General features: G+C 40.7%; 1 protein-coding gene across 1 annotated transcript in view; it reads left to right on the plus strand.

Moving 5' to 3' along the window:
- Positions 1 to 21,290, plus strand: part of ATRN (attractin) — a 2,639,854-nt gene that overhangs the window by 1,665,172 nt on the left and 953,392 nt on the right. Inside the window, exon 18 of the mRNA XM_044064458.1 lies at positions 1,925 to 1,977. Within this exon, the coding sequence (XP_043920393.1) occupies positions 1,925 to 1,977 (53 nt within the window). The remainder of the gene's footprint in view (positions 1 to 1,924; positions 1,978 to 21,290) is intronic.

Here is a 21,290-nt window from a genome sequence, read left to right on the forward strand (position 1 = left end):
TGTTCATTATTTTGAGCCTTTGTTCTGCTATTATTGGCATTGCAATGAATTATTCTGCAAAGAAGTTGAATGTTGCAGTAGCTGCTGCTCTGATAGTTTTTATAAAATTCCCTGAAAAAAGAAAACCATCCCTGAAGATCAGAAGCATCAGCTATTCTTAAAATCCAAGGTTTGCACAGAGAACAGTCATTCTGGGCTGCTGATCTCTCTAGTGCTTACCTTGCTTATGTTCATTATCAGATTTATCCTAACAGAGTCATATCACAGTCCTGTTCAGGTTAAAGAGCACGATCAGGAAATTAATGCATTTTTTCTTCTCATTCTTCCCCAACCAGCAGCAATTTTTGTGCCCCCCCCCCCCACAGCCAAGGATGACTAAAGGGGCCCCCTTGCAGCCATGGGTATTGCAAGTACCCAAGGTTGGCTATGTTGTTAATTTTAGTGGGCTGAATGTTCACTAGCAGAGTTTAAGCCAGGGGTAGCATATCAGTAGTAAAATATTTAATGGAATTGTGAAGCCTGTTGCTTGATAAAACACTGTTACTATAACCAGATATATCTTTGAATTTTAAAGGAGATATAAATATGACTTATTACCCATCTGGTTTATTAAATGCACAAGACTGTTGTACTAGCTTTTGTTGGTTTGACAGACCTGTTGCAAAATATCAGGGTAAGGCAACCTGCTGTGGTTGGGGACCCCCCAGGAACAGGGGGCCCCCAGCGACCACAGGGTTTGCTGGTGCCTAAAGCTGGCTATGGTGGAAGGTGAGGGATTGGTATGGTTGGAGTTTGGCATGATATTGCCAAGATATGACAAGCAAAGCTGTGATCCAAATGACGTGTCCAGTTTGTTTCATGTGTTATATTAGAATTTGCTTCTCAGAAGTGGAAAACCCCTTTCTGATCATATGTAACTACTGCTTGCTAGAACAGCATATGTTGTGTGCTGTTTCTTTCACAGTAGTCTTTTCACAGGACTTCTGTGCACTGGCCATGTGTTTCATGTGTAGCATCCTAGTTTGAAGTAATTTTTTTCATGACGGTCTTAAAAGGCAAGTATCCCAGAAGTATTTATTTTCTGCTTGACCTAAGCCTTTTCAGTCTGAATTTGTTACATGTTTGGTTATCTAATGTCAGATGTGGACTTCAGGAAGGTAAGCTTAGACATGGTGTTGAACAGAATCTTCTTCTTTCGGCTTTTTCCCCGGTTAGGGGTCGCCACAGCGGATCACCTGTCCACTCATGATTGGCAGTGGAGTTTTACAGTGCCGAGTTGCCAGCCCGGTGCCCAACCTTCCACAGAAGGCACATGCACGCACACACTCGCACCTAGGGCCAATTTGGAGTGTCCAAACCACCTACAGCATGTCTTTGGGATGTGGGAGGAAACCGGAGCACCCGGAGGAAACTCACGCGACCACAGGGAAGACATGCAAACTCCGCACAGAATGCACCCCAGCCTAGAATCGAACCAGAGAACCTCTTGCTTAAGAATCTGTGTCAGCAGATCTAGTGAGCTTTCTTGCATCACAGCAGATTGCTGTACCAATTTAGGTTACTTAAGTTCTGAGCATTTCTTTTTCTGCTTGGTCTTTCCTCCGTGGATCCTACTTTTCTTTTTTTTCCTTAGGGATTTTTTTTTGGGTGAGGAGATACATGATGAGCGAAGCAAATACTTCCTCAACTTTAAAGGAATGCTTTTGTTGAACTTAATGCCCAAACTGCTCTTTAAAATACAGTGGTAAAGTAGGTGGTTACTGTATGCATTATCTGCACTGACTTCAGGTCAGATGTGCCACACAAATGACTTTTTATTGCTGTAGATTTTGTCATTGTATCAAAAACTTGTATAGCTGCTGTTTGCATTTAATAAGAATAGTTAAACAAGTAACTCAGAAGTGCATGTTGTTTTCTGACACAGGTGTGAAGTTGAGAATCGTTACCAAGGCAATCCATTAAAAGGGACTTGCTACTGTGAGTAACACATTTTGCTGTTGCTGTTGGAAATTAACTTTTGCATAAAGTCTGTTCTTAACACAATACACTTTACAGTTTTGTAGCTGCATCCTTTTGTACAGTTGTATAGATTATACTGTCTCAGTAACTCTCCAGCCGAATGACTGTGTTGTTTTTCATAACTACTTGTAATCTTTACTTACATTTGTTTATAAGCTCTAGCTTGGATGTCTTGAGGAGCTTTTCTTCCCTGGGAGTCGAATGAATACCGGTTCTTTTTAGGTTATCCCGGTTGACAAACAATCATAAATATATAAACAAGTAATGCTAACACTAGCAGATGGTATAATTTTTGCCTGTTTACAGTTGCATAATTTGATTGCAAAAAAACACTACAATGAAAGAGGAAGAGCTCACCTTAGAAGAAGTAATACAACACCAAGGAAAATGAAGTGAGAGAAAACAGCAGCTCACATGAGGTCACAGCAGTTAAGATCAAGATGTTGGTTGAGTTAACGGAAAAATATATCTGATGAGGGTACTCACAGCAGTAATAAGAGAACAATGACTGGAAAATGTGCGTCCTAGTGCCACTGTATAAAAACAGAGAAAATTCACAAATGTGTGTAGTATTGAAATATCAAACGCCTGCTCCTGTTCACTTTGTGATAAAATGTATCTTGGTGCCATTCCCACTACACTCCAACATTAACTAGAATCACAGGCTCAAACATGTTCCTTACACAAGGTGATGTAGCTGAGATTGGCCTTCTTGCATAGGATCTCGAAAATAAGATCCTGAATACAATGTTTTGGAGACATCATCTTTGGCCATCCAGTGCATGACTTGGGCAGTGATCTCCTAGGTCCTTAGATCTGTGGAAGACCTCTAAGGTCCTTCTCCTGTTACTAGATCAGTCTAATGAAGTCTTTTTTAATAAGCTAGGAAAAAAGCACTTACTTTCGTTGTTTTACTTAAGTGTAATTCAGTTCAGCTATTTGTTTTATTTTTAATACAGCTTGTTTGGGACTGTGCTGTTGTGTGTGTGTGTGTGTGTGTAGACAGATAGCCGGTATAGTGTGTTGCTGCTGTTTGCTGAGTTTTGTAGTAGTAGTTCACCATGGATAAGATCTTTAAAAAATGTAATTGAAAATTCCATCACAAGGTGTGCATATGTTACTCATCATGTGCTTGGGACCAGAACATTTAAAGGCACTGTCCTGCATGTAAAAGAATTGGACCCAGGCCTCTAGCTAATAGGAAATAAACAAAATGATTGATTAGTAAGGGATTGCTTCCTCCAGAGGTTTCAGAAAATTTGAGAATGGAAAAGCAAAGGAAGAATGTGAGGAATTGCACAAGCAGATGCAGGAAGAACCAGGTTTCCCATCTTCACTCACTTTGGAGAGAGAAGAGTCCTCAGTGCCGAGGTGTGAATCTCCATTTTTATAGACCATTATTATCCGAGATATATATCCCCTACTGAATCAGAAAAAGCAGAATTGGGTACATGGAGCTAATTAGCTGCCATAACATAGACACTGATTGGTCCCCCCCCCCAGGCTTATTGAAAATATATAGATGCATAGAAAATCATTGCTTTTACTCTCATGCATGATAAAATGCAAAATATTCAATTTTTTTTTTGTGTGTTTTTTATTATTTAGTTTCTTTATTTTTTGACACACACAGACAAGCATGTCTTTAGTGTGGTGTTGTCACATGAGTTTTTGAATGTTGTTTAATGGTGGATTGCAAGATGTTCATTGTGTTACACTGCTGCAGTCATTACACTTGGGGTTATTCTGCCGTCAGGCAGTCCCGCAGTCGGCCAGAGTTCCAAAGTCTTGGTCCGGCATTGGTTGATGTCACCTCCTCCGTGACGTCAGTGTGACAGGGGTATATAAGATGCAGCCGACGCCATTTTCTTCAGTCTTTCTTGCCGCGCGGTGCCCGAAGCAGAAGCAGTTCGCAAGTGCCGGTCGGCCGACTCCTGAGATTTTCATTCCGAATCCAAAAACCGAAGACTTCTAAAAAAGCTAAGTACTCCTTTGGGGAAACTTTTTCTTGCCTCAGACCGATGTCAGTAAAAGTTAATAACCGTATTTCTTGTTAGAAGCAAACACCTCATAAGGATTTCCACTCCTATTGTATTCCATGCCTAGGCCCTGACCACGACGTCAATGGTTGTCGGTTTTGTGCTAGGTTGAACAAGCGCACTATTAAACGTCGGTTTGATTTTGCCCGACATTATTTTGGCAGAAAATTCAATTACACTATGCCGTCGGAAATTCCGACGACCGCAATGCATAAAAAGCGCAAGGACAGGCATCCGAGGCCCAAAATGGACGACAAGGCCTCTTCTAGGCCAGTCGCTGGTTCTCCAGTTTTCAGTGAGGCGCCTACGCAGCCCCTGACGACCGCTACCACAGACCACCTCCGACTCCCACGTGTAGCTGGCTGGGCCTTCGGATGCACTAGGCCTTCAGTTTACTGATCCTAAACCTACAGAGGAAACCGAAGTAGCTGAGCAATCCACAGCTACAGAGGGTGTTTTCAGACCTACCCAGTTAACTATTAAACTCTCTGTTAAGTCTAAGCCCCCCTTAAAGGCTAAGAAACAGACACAACTCTCTCCAGGACAGGCTTCCATGCCTAAGAAACAAATGCTAAAAATGGCCGAGGACCTAATCACCCTGATCAGGGGGTCCCATCCCCCTCCTGATAAAAGGCCCAGGCAGGATGCAGCTATGAATCTTCTGACCAGGTGTCCATTTCCTCAGACTCTTTCTCGGACCTAGGATATTCTTTACCCCCTTATGAGGATTCTGATGCTGAGGAATCAATTCCATCAGCCTCTCTGCCTGAAGATTACTCCTTTGGGGAGACCTTACATACCATGAGAGAGCATTTCCATTGGGAAGGCCAGGATTACTCAGAATCCAAGAAAAGACTCAAAGACTTCCTTTTATTGCCCCAACACAGACCCCTTGCTATCCCACCAGTTTTAGACATTGTGGATGATGTGTACACTGAATCCAGTTTGAACCCTGACTCCTTACCACCAGCCCCAGTAAAACCTGATAGATATTACAGAGTCCCTGACTCTCACAAATTTCTGTACAAAAGCCCTGTTGCTGACCCTAAAACTATTTCTCAGGGACCCAAAGGGATTAAGGCCTCATCATCAAAAAACCCAGTTCCCTCTGACAGAGATTCCAGAGCATTAGACAGATGGGGAAAGAAGGTATATACGTGTGCCACTTTAGCAATGAGAGCCTTGAATTGCCAGTTTCACATGCTAAAATATCAGCAATTTTTGATGTCTCAGTTGAAACAAAAGATGCTTCCAGATTCAGATCCTCCTAACTTAAAAGAAATGCAGGATTTATTGCATGCAGCTGAACAAGTAGGAAAACATACTTTACAATGTGGGTTTGATTCCTTAGAGGCCTCCTGTAGAGCAGCAGTTACAGGCTCTGTCATTAGAAGGCATGCTTGGTTAAAAGAACATACGTTACCAGATCATGTTAAGGTCAAACTATTGGATGCACCTTTGCAGCGGGATGTGCTGTTTGGAGTTAAGGCAGAGGAGGTATTAAAGAAGATGGAGGATAAGGCAAAATCTATGCAAACGATGAAAGATTTCTTACAGGTTCAGCCTCTTTGTATTAGCAGAAATTGGCCAACAAAGAATTGGTCCTTTCCAGTCACAGATAGACCTCAAAGGGGCAGATACAGACGTCCAAGAGGTAGAGGTCAGACGCAAGGCCCTTACAGGCCTCGACAATGGGGCACACCAGGCCAAAAAGAAGGGGAAGACAGGCCTCAACCTTATAAAAAACAGCCTCAATGACTTTCCACTACAGCTGCCAAACAGCTCTTTCTTGGCAGCCCCCTTAGGAGGAAAACTGGCACTTTTCTATCACAACTGGCATTGCATCACCAAAGACAAATGGGTTCTCAACATTGTATCTCAAGGTTACAGGTTCCATTTCCACACCTTTCCAAGGCTAAAAAGGAATGCCAAATCTGCCACCAAATCAATGGGCAGAGGCTCAAAATCAAATTACAGCACTCATGGACATGAGAGCTATTCAAGAGGTACCACCACAGGAATAAGGACAAGGATTTTACTCAAGACTCTTTCTGGTTCCCAGAAAGGACAAAGCCTGGAGACCCATTCTGGACCTTTCTACACTAAACACTTACCTGGATGTTCCAAAATTCAAGATGTTGACACTACAGCAGCTTCTTCCCATGCTGAGCAAGAAAGCTTGGCTCGTGACTTTGGACCTCGAAGAGGCATACCTGCATGTCCCTATCAGACAAAATTGCAGAAGATACCTCAAATTTCTAGCTGGTTCAATGCACTATCAGTTCTCTGCACTGCCCTTTGGCTTATCTACTGCACCCAGGGTCTTCACAAAGTGCCTGGCACCAGTAATTGCATTTTGCAGACAAAAAGGAATTTAAATTTTATCCATACCTGGACGACTGCCTGATTCAAGCAGAGAGCAAGACATTCTACTAAAGCATCTAGCGTACGTAAAAAGTTATTAAGTTGCCTGGGTTACACAGTAAACGAAAAGAAATCAAAACTAGTGCCCTCACAACAGATAATATTCCTGAGTGCCAGCTTGAACACAACGGCCCAGATGGCTTATCTCACGCCAGACAAGCAAGGACAACTGGCTCAATATTTTCAATTAATGGCAACAAAGACCCGACTTCCTTGCAAGAAAAATTCTGCAGGCCTTGGGCTACATTGCATCTTGCATACTACTAATTCCATATGCCAGACTGCATATGAGGAAACTACAATGGTACCTAAAGAGTGTATGGTCTCAACACTGTCAAAGTTTGGAAACAGTTATACCACTAATTCCTTGCCTACAACAGGAGTTTCGATGGTGGGCACAAGCTTGTCACCTCAACAAGGGACAGCCTTTTACTCAAGCCACAGCCAGGCAGACACTGACCACAGATGCATCGGATTACGCCTGGGGGGCACACATGGCAGGAAAATGTATCCAGGGCGGGTGGCTCACAGAGCAAAGACATCTCCACATCAAAAAGAGGTGCTAGCTGTACAAAATGCTATTATAGCTTTCAAGGACCTACTGCATCCAGGACAATTACTATTAAAGACAGACAACACCACAGTTATGTGTACATAAACAAGCAAGGGGGCACACACTCCTACCCCCTCTGCAGACAGGCCATGACCTTGTGGAACACAGCTCTAAACTACTAAGTTCATCTGCAAGCACAATTCCTGCCAGGAGAGAAAAACACACTGTTAGACGACCTAAGCAGAAACATTATGGACCCACACGAATGGAAACTGAACCCACAAATATTCAGAATGATAACACATTCCCGGACATAGAACTGTTTGCTACCCCAAAGAACTGCCAATTACAGAAATTCTGCACAAGGAGCTACCATCCACAAGCATGGAAAGTGGATGCCCTCTCATTCAGCTGGAAAAAACTACAAGTATACGCTTTCCCCCCTTTACCTCTCCTTCCAAAGGTACTCATAAAAGCCAGGCAGGAAGAGCCAAAAATGATATTGATTGCACCAGACTGGCCACGCCAGCACTGGTACCCAATCTTAAAGAACTTGACACAAGAACCACCCTGGATTTTACCACAAATTACACAGTTGCTGACTCAGCACAACAATCCGATACTTCACAGCCAGCTAAAGACCTTAAATCTAGCTGCATGGAAAATTTCTTAGTCAAGCAAGCAATGCCTCTCTCCAAAGCTGTTATGCATGTCATTCTGGAGGCCAGAAGGCCTAGCAACAGGAAAGCATACTCGGACAAATGGAAGAGATTCTGTGCCTGGAACCAAGCACACAGCCTTGACCCTCTAGTCCCAAACATTCCTCAGATACTGCAATACTTAACTGAGATGCTGGACAAGGGCCTCTCTTTTTTCATCCATCAAGATCCATGCCTCAGCTATCTCTGCTCATTACAACACGGATCCACCAATTTTTTCTAATCCTTTGCTCAAACAATACCTCAGAGGGGCTAAAAACATTAGACCGCCCCATAGAGCACCAACACCTACTTGGGACCTGAATTTTGTTTTGGAAAAAAACTTTACCTCCTTTTGAGCCAGTTAACACAGCAGTATTAAAATACATCTCTTGGAAAACTGCTCTGCTACTGGCAATAACGTCAGCACAAAGAGTTTCAGAATTACAGGCACTAATGACAGTGGAACCTTTCCTCATCTTCCACCAGGACAGGGTGTCTTTAAGAACCAACGCTGCGTTTATGCCAAAGGTGGTATCAAGTGTGGCAACTATTCACTTGCCAACTTTTTATCCAAAACCACAGAACAAAGGGGAGAGACTACTACATTCTTTGGACATTCACGGACAGTTACACTTCTACTTGGACAAAACCAAAGCTTTCAGAAAATCTGAGCAATTATTGGTAGCATACGCTGCAGGAGCACAGGGAAAAGCCATTTCAAAGCAGACTATTTCAAAATGGATAGGACACTGTATACGTTTCTGCTATACCCACCATGGGAAACCTGTACCTAGCAGCATTAGATCTCACTTCACCAGGGCAACAGCCACTTCAACTGCCTACCTCAGAGTACCACCTACCAAGGATATTTTGGAAGCAGCAACATGGAGTTCTGTGCATACTTTTCACCAAACATTACCATTTGCCTTTATACTCCAAATCCAGAGCTGGCTTTGCCACTGCTGTACTGCAGGGCCTTATAGCCACCCCTAATGCCTTATAGATCCAGCCTCCCTACCTCAGCTTTGGGATTCCACCCAAGTTTAATGACTGCAGCAGTGTAACACGATGAACATAGTACAGTTTTGTACCTACCATAAATGTAGATGTTCGAGTGTAAACACTGCTGCAGTCCAGGTTACTCCTTCCCCTCATACTTTCTGGTATTTACCTAGGGCATATACCCTTTATTACATATGGGGAGTATTTGCTGGTAACTAAAAATGGTTGTTTGCTTTTCTTTTGTATTTTTTACTAGCAATTTGTAATGCCTACCTATTTGGGGGCACCTGACATCTGGGGCAAGAAAAACTGAAGAAAATGGCATCAGCTGCATCTTATATACCCCTGTCGCACTGACGTCAGGGAGGAGGCAACAGCAACCGACGCCGGACCAAGACTTTGGAACTCTGGCCGACTGCGGGGCCACCTGACGGCAGGATAACCCTAAGTGTAATGACTGCAGCAGTGTTTACACTCGAACATCTACATTTATGGTAGGTACAAAACTGTATTTGTCAGTTCTTGATGAAGTTGTGATAACTCTTAAGGACAAATGCGAGTAACTGATTTCATTAAAGTATTTTACTTAATTTCTGAGTCCTTATTTCTCTGGTAAATCATGAAGTAGACATTCATTTAATTGAGAGCTTTCCTCTGTTTGACTTCCAGACCTCCTTACCTCACTGTCTGTTCCTTTAGAAGTAATCCAGAAGCAGTTTTGGGAGCCAGTGATGATGAGCCTTTTTGAAGACGCACAGGATTAGATATCCCATCCCCCCTTCAGTTCCATAGTGGCTGACTTAGGCCCACCCTCACCACTTTTAGCTACTTTCCAGGTGCCAGTCCCTTGTACCAGTGGTTTTGGGACCAACCATCGAACTGGATGTTGGGTTTTTTTTCAGTGCTGACAGGTGTCCCTACCGTGGAATGGCCATCATTTATCCAATGCACTTGACTCAACCCCCTTGATCTCAAGTGGATCCCAGTCTTAACTGCTTGGCACTGAGGCTTCCACACTGTCTGCCAGAGCAACTCATTTCGAGTTGTTTTCTGGGTCTGAGTCCTCTGTGTTTGACCATTGGTACCAGTCTCCTCCTCAAAGCCTTCTAGATCCTCTGTGTTGAGGCTCCCTTTGTCAGTGCTGTCCAGTTCCTCAGCGGCGGAGTCTCCTCAGGCGACTGAGTTTACTAGTGGATACTGATTCGGAATCTGCCTTTGAGTGTATGGAGATAATAGCCTCATCCCTGAGGTTAACAGGATTTTTTTTTGGTGGCGGCAGCACCCCAAGTTATAGTTCTATCTTTGCTTCACCTCATTCATCATGGTTCCCAGAGCAGCAATGCAATTTCCTTTGCAGATACCAAGTTCTTACAGAATTTTCTGGATACTCAAACCAGCCACAGCCTGAGGGTACCCAGGAAGAGAACGTGTAGAAGGAAATGCTCTTTTCGCCATTGGAGTCTTATTGCTATCTTCTTAGTACAGGTTGTCATCAGGAAGCAAACCCTAAGTGGGAGAATTCTGAAGGAACATGAGGCACTATAGCACTAACTAAGGACGGGCAAGCACTCAACCAACTAAACAAGGTGGAATTTCACAACTGTCAAAAATTCAATCAACTTAAATTGGCCCAAAGTATATTTCATCAGTGAAACAAATGTCCAGCACTAAAAAGGGTAATGCCATAGTACACCCTATCTAGATCTCTCAGGCTTAAGGACACATATCCTCCCCAAGTCTGTAAACCAAACAAACATGGTGAAGGAATGTATTACTCATATGTATCCAAATGTTGGAATACTCTCCCACAAGACCCAAGACCAATCATAGATAACTGCCATATCGGATGTACTAGGCTGAAAACGATCCGGAGTTATGGTAAGTACATAACTTCCATTTTCTTCCTGTGAAAATATTTATTTTATGCTAGGAAATGTTTTTTGTAATGGACTGTCATGGTGGGTAAAGGACTTTTTACTTGGATGATGCTTTTGTGAAAAAGCTGTTTATAAAGCTATTGTACTTTATTTTTTTTGTATACATGTTTGTGTAGAGTACTTATTTGAGAGGGCACGATACTGTGCTTTTGCTGTCAGATGTTTACCTAAATTTTTTAAATTTTCTGTGTGGTGGTTTAGCAACTCACCCAGGCTCTGTTACCTGCCTTTCAGACATCTTTCTCACTTAATGATGGAGCAGTTGTATGTCTCCTTAGCACTTCTTTCCAATCCACAAGAACAAGAAAGTTACTTGGGAGTCTTTGGATGTCAGGGCGGCTTATTCACTTACTCAGCTGCCGATGGATGACACTGCTATGACCAGACCTGGTTCCTTGGACCACTTGTTAATTGCTTTCTGTCTCTGTGGTGTAACTGCTCATGAAGCCACTAAGGACAGAGAGACAGACGCGTTCACCCCGCCTGTAGTTTTTATTTTTTTTATACACTTTTATTGAATTATCACTTGTGACAAAGGCAAATTTACATTTATATAAAAGTAATCAAACTGTATTAACAAGTTCACGTTTACAAATATTATACTTCAACTATATTGCTATATATCATATAACATAAGCAACATTACATACATTATTCAATTCCTGCCCCTTTTTAAAACGAGAAACATCTTTATTAAACCATTGCTTATGACATAGGCATTCATACATTTATATAAATGAAAACAAATCACACCAACACAGTCCTAATTGTAAGCATTTTACCTCGCAATCCATACTGACACACTCCCAGTTGCAAACATTATACATCACTTATAATCTAGCCAAACATTTTCAGTCAAACATTACATAGCTCATTTAAGTCCTGCCTTCTTTTAAACCGCATTCCTCCCCTTTGTGTATTGTTCCACCGTTACCATTTTTCCTATGTAATTTGCTCCTAACCTTTTCTAAAGATCTCAATTCCAGTTTGATCTCTGTTACTATATTCGCTACTTCTGATATTCTGATTTCCGTTTTCTAGTAATTGCTTTTTTGGCAGCCACCATATTTAGACACAGCATAGGCCTTACCATGTCTAGACAATTCTGATTTTGTATCATAGCTCAGAAAAATCATCTGCCTCATCACACCAATCTGCCCACCCATCATCTCCGACAGTGCATCCCACAGAGAATCCTTCCTTAAAGTCCGTCAACTCGCTACACTCCCAGAAGCTATGTTCCCAGTTACCTATTTCTTCCCTTTACACCTCCAACATTTGCTGTCTACTTGAAGAAAAATTCTCTAGAGTCTACTTGGGGTATAAAAATATCTATGTAAGCATTTCCAAGCAAAAATCCTAAATCATCTAGAATTTGTTGCATATTTGGGATATGTACACGTATTCCCCCAGTGTTTCTTTGTGAATTGCTTATGCAGTCTTTCTTGCCAATCCTTTCCAATCTCCTCTGATTCTTTCATACAGATATCATGCAGTATTTCATATGGTGGGCAGTCGCGGTGGTGCAGCATTTAGCGTTGCCGCCTCACAGCAAGAGGTTCTCTGGTTCGATTCTCGGCTGGGCTGCCTTCTGTGTGGAGTCTGCATGTCCTCCCTGTGGTCGTGTGGGTTTCCTCTGGGTGCTCCGGTTTCCTCCCACATCCCAAAGACATGCTGTAGGTGGATTGGACACTTTAAATTGGCCCTAGCCATGAGTGTGCGTGTGTGTGCCTTCTGTGGAAGGTTGGGCGCCGGGCTGGCACCTCAACACTGTAAAACTCCACTGCCAATCATGAGCAGACAGGTGATCCGCTGTGGTGACCCCTAACCGGGAAAAGTCGAAAGAAGAAGACTAATTATCAATTTTTTAATGACCGCTTCTGTTCTAGATTCTACTAAAAACTTTACCAATGCTGGTCTTTTGTTTAGGACCCCTCTGTTTTTCTCTTTGCCTGTACTCCAATGTCAATCTTTGATAGGGAAGGCAATTTCTAATCTGCAGTCCAAATAAATTATTGGCGTTTTCCCATTTTATCATCTTTCTCTCTGTAGTTATTTGCTCCCAGTACCTTGGTTCCTTTGCCAGTTTTCTCCAAGAAATTCCAGCTCCTCCTTGCCTATTGTCTACATCAATACTTGCAGTCATCCCTATCGGCAGAATCTACTTTCTCCATTCCCGTGTTGGCCTAGTTCTTAGGATATTTTCTGCTACTTTATAGATAGAATATTCTGTATGATTATTGTTCTGTATGATTATTGTTCTTGAAGACCTTCATCCAAAATCCTAGTCTGTCTTTGTTTCTTGAGCTTTCCCCCTGTTTCATCATCATCCCTTTCCATTTTTAATTACAGTTTTTTGCTTGTGCTATGTATAAGAGCCTTAACTGTGTAACACTGAAATACCCCTTCAAATCAGGTAATCACAGTCTGCCCTGTTCTACTGGAAGAATCAGCTTATTCCACTTGACTCTTATCGTCTTCCGCTCCAAGATAGTCCCTCAGCTACAACTTCTCCTCCGGATGATAAGAATATGTCTGACTTGTGTGCATTTTACCTGTTTGTATCTTACTATTCCTATCCATATATAAAGCTTCCATTTTCTCAGTTTTAGTATTATCTTTTGTTTAGTCTCTTCCCACGTATCCTTAGCTGCAACACCAGAATCCTTTTTAATCCATATTCCTAAGTACTTCATTTTATCACATCCCCATAAATGTGGACATTGCTGTAGCAATTCTTGTGTGGGTGCATAATTTATAGCTATTGCCTTTGTTTTAGTTTCATTCATTTTGTATCCCGAAAAGATTTGAAACTGTCTCAAAATGTTCCGTAACACTATAATGTCTTTCTAGTTTTGTCAGGTGTAAAATTACATAATCTGCAAACAGAGCCAGTTTTTCTTTACTACCGTACCAATTATATCCTTGAATTTCTGAGTCTGTTATTTTCTTTGCCAGTGGTTCTAAATATAATGCAAATAATAAATGGGAAAGAGGACACCCCTGCCTGGTTCCTCTGCTCAAATAGAAATTATCAGAGAGAAACCCACCTACTGTAATTTTCACCTCCGATCCCTCATATATCCTCTTAATCAACCTTATAATTTTTTTCAGGAAATGCAAATACTTCCATTACCCTGCTCGTGAAGTCCCAGTTTACTCTGACAAATGCTTTCTCTGCATCAAGAACCACCTACAACAATAGTATTTTCTTGCATTCTGCTTGCCTCTGGATCATTAAGTGTTCTGTTAATGTCAAATGTTTGCCTCCCCTCCAGAAAACCGCATTGATCCATATCTATCAATTTTGTCATTCCTTTTGCCATTCGTTTAGCCATTGTAGACATGAACACTTTATAGTCATAATTTAGTATTGAAATGGGCTTGTATGAAGCTGGATCTTTACCCTCTTTAGGCATTACAGATACCACTGCTTTCTTCCAGAATGTTGGTATTTCTCCTCCTCTTAAAATACTGTTAAACAAAACCTTCCAGATCTTTCAGTTTTTTCCATCCTAGCTTCCAAACTTTAACAGGAATACCATTTATTCCAGGGGACTTTTCTGTAGGTTGGTTATACATGACAATTTTTATCTCTCCTCCTCCTCCTGTCCTAACCATTAGTAATTGAGCCTTATCTACCTCTAACCTTGGCATATTTAATTCTTCCAACATTTTCTTTTCTTGGTTTCCATATTTCTCTTATTTGCACAGACTTTCATAGAATTTCCGAAATATTTCTAATACCGTTACAGGATCTCGTTAGCTTCCTTGTTATAGGCTCCCTAAGCTTGGCAACAGCCTATTCTGCTTTCTGTTGCCTGAGTCGTCGTGCTAAAGGATTTTGTGCTCTAGTGTTATCAAAAAACAGTTACTTAACAGCAGTCTTTCTAAACTTTTGTATATTATCGAGGTAATCCCTTATTTCTGCTTAGCATCTTGTTCTGTGAGATTTCCCCTATTCTACAGTACTTTAACATTTGTCAAGCTGTCTAAATAATTCTTGTTACTTGTTTAACCATAGCTCATTTTCTTTTATTTCCACCCTATTTTTAAACTCCACCTTCATTTACCCACTTCCTAGCTATATTTTCAGAAGTAATTTCTATTCTCTTCAGTAGCTCCTGAATACTCTCCACTACCCATTCCTTAAATTCCTCTTTTAAACAGATAAGTGGGAGAGTGCGAGTGTCTCATTTTTATTTCATTAGCCTGTGTTTTTATTTTATTATTGTTGCATGATCTGAAATAGTTAATGAGTGCATATCAAGACCTTCAGTTAAATGCACATGTTCCTGTGAAATGTAAATTCTGTCTAGCTTAGCCCAGTTTTTATATTGTGAGAATTAATCTGTAAATTCACTCCAAAGTCATAACACTGAATTCACATCTTCCATGCCAAACATTTTCATAAATTTCTTTAGAAATCTACCTTCATTTGTTGTACTTTCTCTTTTGCCCCCCCTCCCCCCTCCAGCCACATCTTCGCTGGTGCAAATCAAATTCCACTCCCCACCTATAAGTGATATTCCTTGTTGAAAATTGGTTATTTCTCCCAGAATTTTCTTAAGCTCCATTATAGCAGTTTTAGATAGAATATAAATATATGCCAGTGTAATCTTCCTCCCTTGCCAGTAGCCCCTTAGCACTATAAATCTGCCATTATCTTTTTTATCCTCTTCTATTACTATTGGAGCTCTTATTACAATTTATATAAGTACTTATCTTTTCATTTGTCCCAGATATTCCACTGAATAACCATCTTGAAAACTTTTCTTTATCAAATTCACATGTTCAGTTCTTTTCAAGTGTTTCCTGCATCATAGCCGTTTCCAGTCTGCATTTTTAATGTAGTTCACAGTTTCTTTTTTGTATTTATCTGTGAGACCATTAACATTTGAAGACATTACTGAAAGGATCATTGTATTAAAAAGTTATTACCGCCTTTTATGTATAACACCTTTTTTGTTAAATGTCTAGTTTCAACTTTTGTGTTACATGCATGCATTGTTTGGCAGGTTGAACTTTTATATAGTTGTTTCCTGTCATATCCATTTGAGCTTATGTCATATCTGTCAGAACTTTGAGTTTTTTTGAAAGCCCTTAAAAAATAATACCCCCTGAAACATATTCCTTTAATACTGACACACAGAAGTATGTACATCTTTAAATGTTGAAGTTTTACCCTCCTAATAGGAACAAATGTCCCAAAATGACAGCCACACTTAGACTTAAGTTAACCTAAAAGAAAGGCTGTCCTTTTTAAGATGCATGGTGCAGCATGTGCTTATATTAAGTGCTGATTGGTTTTGTTTTCTTTATAGCTGTCCCAGAAGGGAAAACCCTTGAATGCTTTGAGTACATTATCTGCTAGCCAGTTTCTCTCTTCTCTTTTTTCTTCCCGGCCACTCACTCTCTACCAGACTGTAACCAATTTCTCTTTATCAAATTGTCTCCATAGAGACATGACAACCAGGCAGTATATTTCTCTCTATAAGATTGTCTCCCTAGAGACATGAGGGTCAGGTACAGAATTGCTAGTAAGCTTACATTCATTTGCTAGAAAAAAAGCCTCATAATATTCAATACTGTCTTTGCTTACTTGCTTTCTCTTAAAAGTTGTTACTAAATCAGTCTAAGATCCTTAATCCAGTCATTCCCCATGAAAGATTAAGAAAAAGCTCGTGATTTTTCTTTCTTTTGTCATGCTCTTTTTAACTAGGCTTTTTTTTTTTTTTTTTTTTACATCGCAGTGCCTACATTTCTTAAAACAAACTAAACGAGAAGAAAGAGAGAAGGGAGAAAGAAAAAGATCAGCAGCACCTATTTACAATCCCATTTCTACTTAAAAAATAACTGAGAAAACTTTACTTTATAGCATGCAAAGAATACCATACACCACAAAAATATTACTATTAAGAAAAAAACTGTTTTCTTTACTTAACTTTCTACCCTCGTTTCCCTCACCAAAGCATTTTTCTGAACATTAATGACATGAAGTAAGGCATATATGTTTGAGTTCACCACAAGTCCCACAAATTCTGAAAAAGTCTAATATTTCCACATTTACTTGTTCTGTCATATTTCACAAATATAATTATTGCATTGTAATCCCACATTGTTACTGGTTTTATTACTGTTCATCTCCATCTCCCAAAAATTTGTCTCTGCTTCATTTCCAACATATTCTTGATTCTTCTAGTAAAGTATCGCATCTCCTTTCCATCTGTCCAACATTTTCCATTGAAACAGTGGTCAAATTTCTCAGGTACAGTCTCTCTCTGGTCTTTATTACTAGAAGAACAAGAAGCATGATATCTTTCTGCTTCACAGCTCACTTATTGTTGGACAGACTTTTGTATTTCCTCTTTGGCATGTACTTCAGCAAAACAATGATTTTCTTCCCTCCAGGGAAGAATACCTTAAAGTTAGCTGGGTACATCAGTCTGAATCTCACACCTGAATCTTGACATTCCCTGAATAGTGGAATTAATTTATTCCTCTTCTGCCTGTTGTACGAGTAATCATTCTCCACAAACACTCTGCCGTCTCCCAGATTTAGCATTTTGTCCTCCTTCTACAGTTTTGTTAGAATCTACTCTTTCTGCTGATAGGATTGCATCTTTACTATTAAACGTCTAGGTTACTTTCTCATAGCCAGGTTTGGACCATAAACACAGTGTGCCCTTTCAGCTAACAAAAACTGCTGTGGAATACCAGTCCAGTTGCATATTTGTACTTTCATAAAAGTGAATGCAGTCTGTTCCTTCCAGCTTCTCTGGTATCGCTGAAAATCTCAGGTTTTCCCTATGTACTCTGTCCTCTAATTCTGTTTTTTTTTTTTAAACGTCATCTTCCTGAGCAGTCTCGTATTCAGATGGCCTTTTCATTTCCGCCTCTGATTTTTGCAGCTTTATCACATCATCTGAATATCTGTTTAAAGCTTCTTCCATTTTTCCAGCCTTTTGTTTGTGTTGATATACTCCCATCAGTTTTTGTTGATTTTAACCAGGTCTGTCTGCAGATGTCTTGTATCTTCTTGTAGGTTACTGGAAGTCACATCTGGAGGTTGCATTGCTTTTTGTGAACAGCTGTAGAACTTTCTCCAATCAGTGTTTCTTCCTCACTTTTTGTAGCTGATTTTTTTCAGGTGCTCTGTATTTCTTTTTTCCTGGTATCCAGACAATACACTTGCTAGCCAGTTACTGAAATTTACTCATAAACACAGAAGTCTACTGGCCTTCTCTGTTGAGTTTTTAAGTTTTCACACTGGGAGAGCTAAAGTAAAGATGGTACTCAATGTGCATCCATCTTACTTCTCGTCTGTAGGGTTGTCCTCACTGGCAAGGGAGACCCAGTCATGGCAGTCTCAAGAGAAGGAGCTAAGGTGCCCAATTCACATGCTAGTGCCCCTGGTATTGGTGTCTCAGGAAAAGAAAACAAAGGTAAAAATATTTCTTCTCCTATTTCTTTAGCTATGGACAGGGAAGACTTGCTGGGATTTGCAAGGGGATTACTTTTTGCTTTTTGTGTTTTAAATCCTGTTTCTTCACTGACTCTGTATAGGAAAAGAAAAAAATATTTCCTTCACATTCTGATGCTATTTCCCTGTCAGAGAGCAGGGAATGGGGGAGGGGTGTTTTTCTTCGGTGAATTCGTTTTCAGCTGAAGTACCTGATTCTGAGGAAAGTATTTCTTCAGACCCCCCCCCCCCCCCCCGGAAGAGGTATTTTTTTCTGAGACTTTAGCTAAAATGAAAGATTATCATCAGTTGGGATGGAATTGTATCCCTACCTCCTAGCAAAAATATTATGAATTGTTGCAACTGGATTTTCCTTATCCTACAGCTGTCCCTCCTGTTTTACCAGTTTTAGAGGATGTTTTCCTAATAGCTTGGTGTATGCCTGACAGTTCACCTCCTGCTCATAAAAAGTCTGATTAGTTTATGTAGACTGTCTCAGACTTATAAATATCTGTTTTCTAATCTCTGATCAGTTTCTGCATGTATTTCCTTAGCAAAGCCATTGGCTTGCAAACATGTGAATGCTAACCCCATTCTCTCTGACAAGGAAGGTAAAGCTTTTGATAAATTTGAGAGGAAAGTTTACTCTTCTGCTTCTTTTAACTTTCAGGACTTTGAACTGATAGACTCTGTTAAAAAAAATTACCATAGTCTTTTGAAAACATGAGACAGTTAACTGTTGACCTTTCTTTAGAGGTTAAAACTTAAACTCCTTAAATGTGTCTGCTTCTTGGGTAAATGAACACTGTTTGGAGCTCTTATGATTCTTCTGATGCTATCTAGTGCTGCTGCCGCTGTTTCAGCTGTGTCAAAATTTTCTTGGTTATGTTCTCAAAACATACCACATGTTAAAGCTGAGATTTTGAAATGTTCATCATTTGATCACTGCTGCAGTAGCCAAATCTATATTGGTTGTATCCTACATAGGTTACAGCAGCCAAAATTCTTTCAAAGGTTAAGGATACCCTCCACATGCCCAAGACCATTGATAGCTGGAGCTAGGTAAGGAGAAAGTCAGAGGTTTGGGCACAAAGCCCTTCAAAGCTTTCCTGCCGCTGAAGAGTGCTCCTTTATGGGCTTTCGAGGTTCTACAATAGTCTTGCATTTCTAGAAAAACTTTCCATATTTATTTTTATGACTAAAATGGTATTTAAGAATTTTGTTTTATGCAAAGTTTTTCATGTTTTTGGACTGTCTTGTAACATTTTTTTCAGTTGAATCTGTGTAGTTCTCTTTATTAGTTTTAGTGTAAACTTCAGTTTTATTCAAGTTTACTCTAAATTTTATAGCTGCTAATTTTCTAAGTTATTTTTAGATGCTTGGACAAGTGTGTATTGTGCAAACATTTCATCTGATGTCCTCAACAAATGGGTTCAGGTCTGATCCATCAGATCTGACTCTGCTGATGCTAAAGTTCACAGCCACCAGATCTCCCGAGGTTCTCCCATATCCACAATGCACCCTTCCAATTACCCAGATCTCATTTGCCGCTTCTAGCTATTGGACATGGTCTACCAGTTTCTCTCGAGCTGTATTGGATAAGTAAATTTTTTTCTTCATTATTCCTTCCATTAAACAGTTTTTTCTTTAGCTTAACTTTTAGTTTTTAGTCTTTAGTGATTGTGGTTAGCATTCATCCAGCCTCAACCCCTTTTTCCCATTTTTACTCATGGGGTCGGGGTGTCACTTCAACAGTGACAAGCATCTTGAGCCAAGGTTTACACCACCGGGTGGCTAGCCCTACCTCATTTTTTTTATCTCTACCACGTGCTCGAACACACACTTGGACCTATGGTCAATGTAAAGTGCCCATTCCACTTACTGCATGTGTTTGGAATGTGGGAGGAAACCGGAGCACCCAGAGGAAACCCATGCAACTGCAGGGAGGACATGCAGACTCTGCACAGAAGGCACCCCAGCCAAGAATCGAACTGGAGAACCTCTTGCTTTGAGGCAACGATGCTAACCACTGCAGCCATCCTTGTGGTTAGCATCTCTGCTGTTTATTCTCCCTTACGACTTCATCATTTTTCTGACGTAGGTATTTCCTTGCCTCGCTTTCTATTCAACTGTCTTTAGAGTGTTGTAACTCTTTCCTCTTGTACTGCTACTGCAGTCTTCATTCTTCTTTTTGTACTTGGTACTGCTAGATACTATTGTTAGTATCTCCTTTCCTTACGACCTGGTCTTATTTCTTCATGCCATTGGTGATGTTCCTCTGCTTTCTTCTTCCATCCTGTTTAAAAAGAAAAAAAAATAGTGTTACTGTTTTGGTTTATCTTTATCTTAATTTACACATATTATTACTGTTGACTTCACATATTGCATGATGACTGACAAACCTGTGGGTGTCCAGAAATGCTCTAGATGTGGGCGTAAGTTGCGCCTCTCAGATGCGCACTTGCTTTGTGTGTACTGCTTGGGTCCATTGCACTTACAGGAAGATTGCTCAGTTTGCCACGGACTTAATCCACGAGCTTAAACAGAATGTAAAAATAAGTTGATATTAAAAGGTCTCCTCCCTTTCTGTTTTGGAGAAGCCTTATCCCAGTCTCCAAAGTCAAAGCCTCTACCTCATCAATATCTTCCTCAGACTTTTCCCGGAAAAGAAGTGCTGAATATCTGGTGTCAACCCTGGATCTGAAAAAGATGAGAATTCAGGATCCGACTCCTCCCTCAGATCCTCCAATTTCCAAAGCGACTGTGATGGATCCAGCACAGTCCAAGTCAGATCAGACAAAATCTGATCAGAGACAACCTTCAGAGACTCTATATTGTCCTCGTACTAGACATTGTCAGTTGACCCAGTACCGGACAAGCTTCCATCACCTTTTTTGCAGAAACTAGCATCCCCCATTTACTCTACTCGTTCTTCCAGATGTCTTGCAGAAGCTGATGTGGAGAGAGTGGTGAGGAAGATCCTTTCAGCGCGGGGCAGATGTTCTTCGTGTTTCACTATTGCAGTCATTACATTTGGGTAATCTGCTGGCAGGTTGCCCTCAGTCGGTCTGAATAACAAAGTCTTGGGTCCTGCGTCGGTTGCCGTCTCTTCTTCCATGACGTCAGGGGTATAAAACATTCAGCCAACACCAT

The sequence above is a fragment of the Protopterus annectens genome, chromosome 2.part2 (assembly GCF_019279795.1).
Source record: "Protopterus annectens isolate FY-2018-M chromosome 2.part2, PAN1.0, whole genome shotgun sequence".
In the NCBI taxonomy this organism is placed as follows: Eukaryota; Metazoa; Chordata; order Ceratodontiformes; family Protopteridae; genus Protopterus; species Protopterus annectens.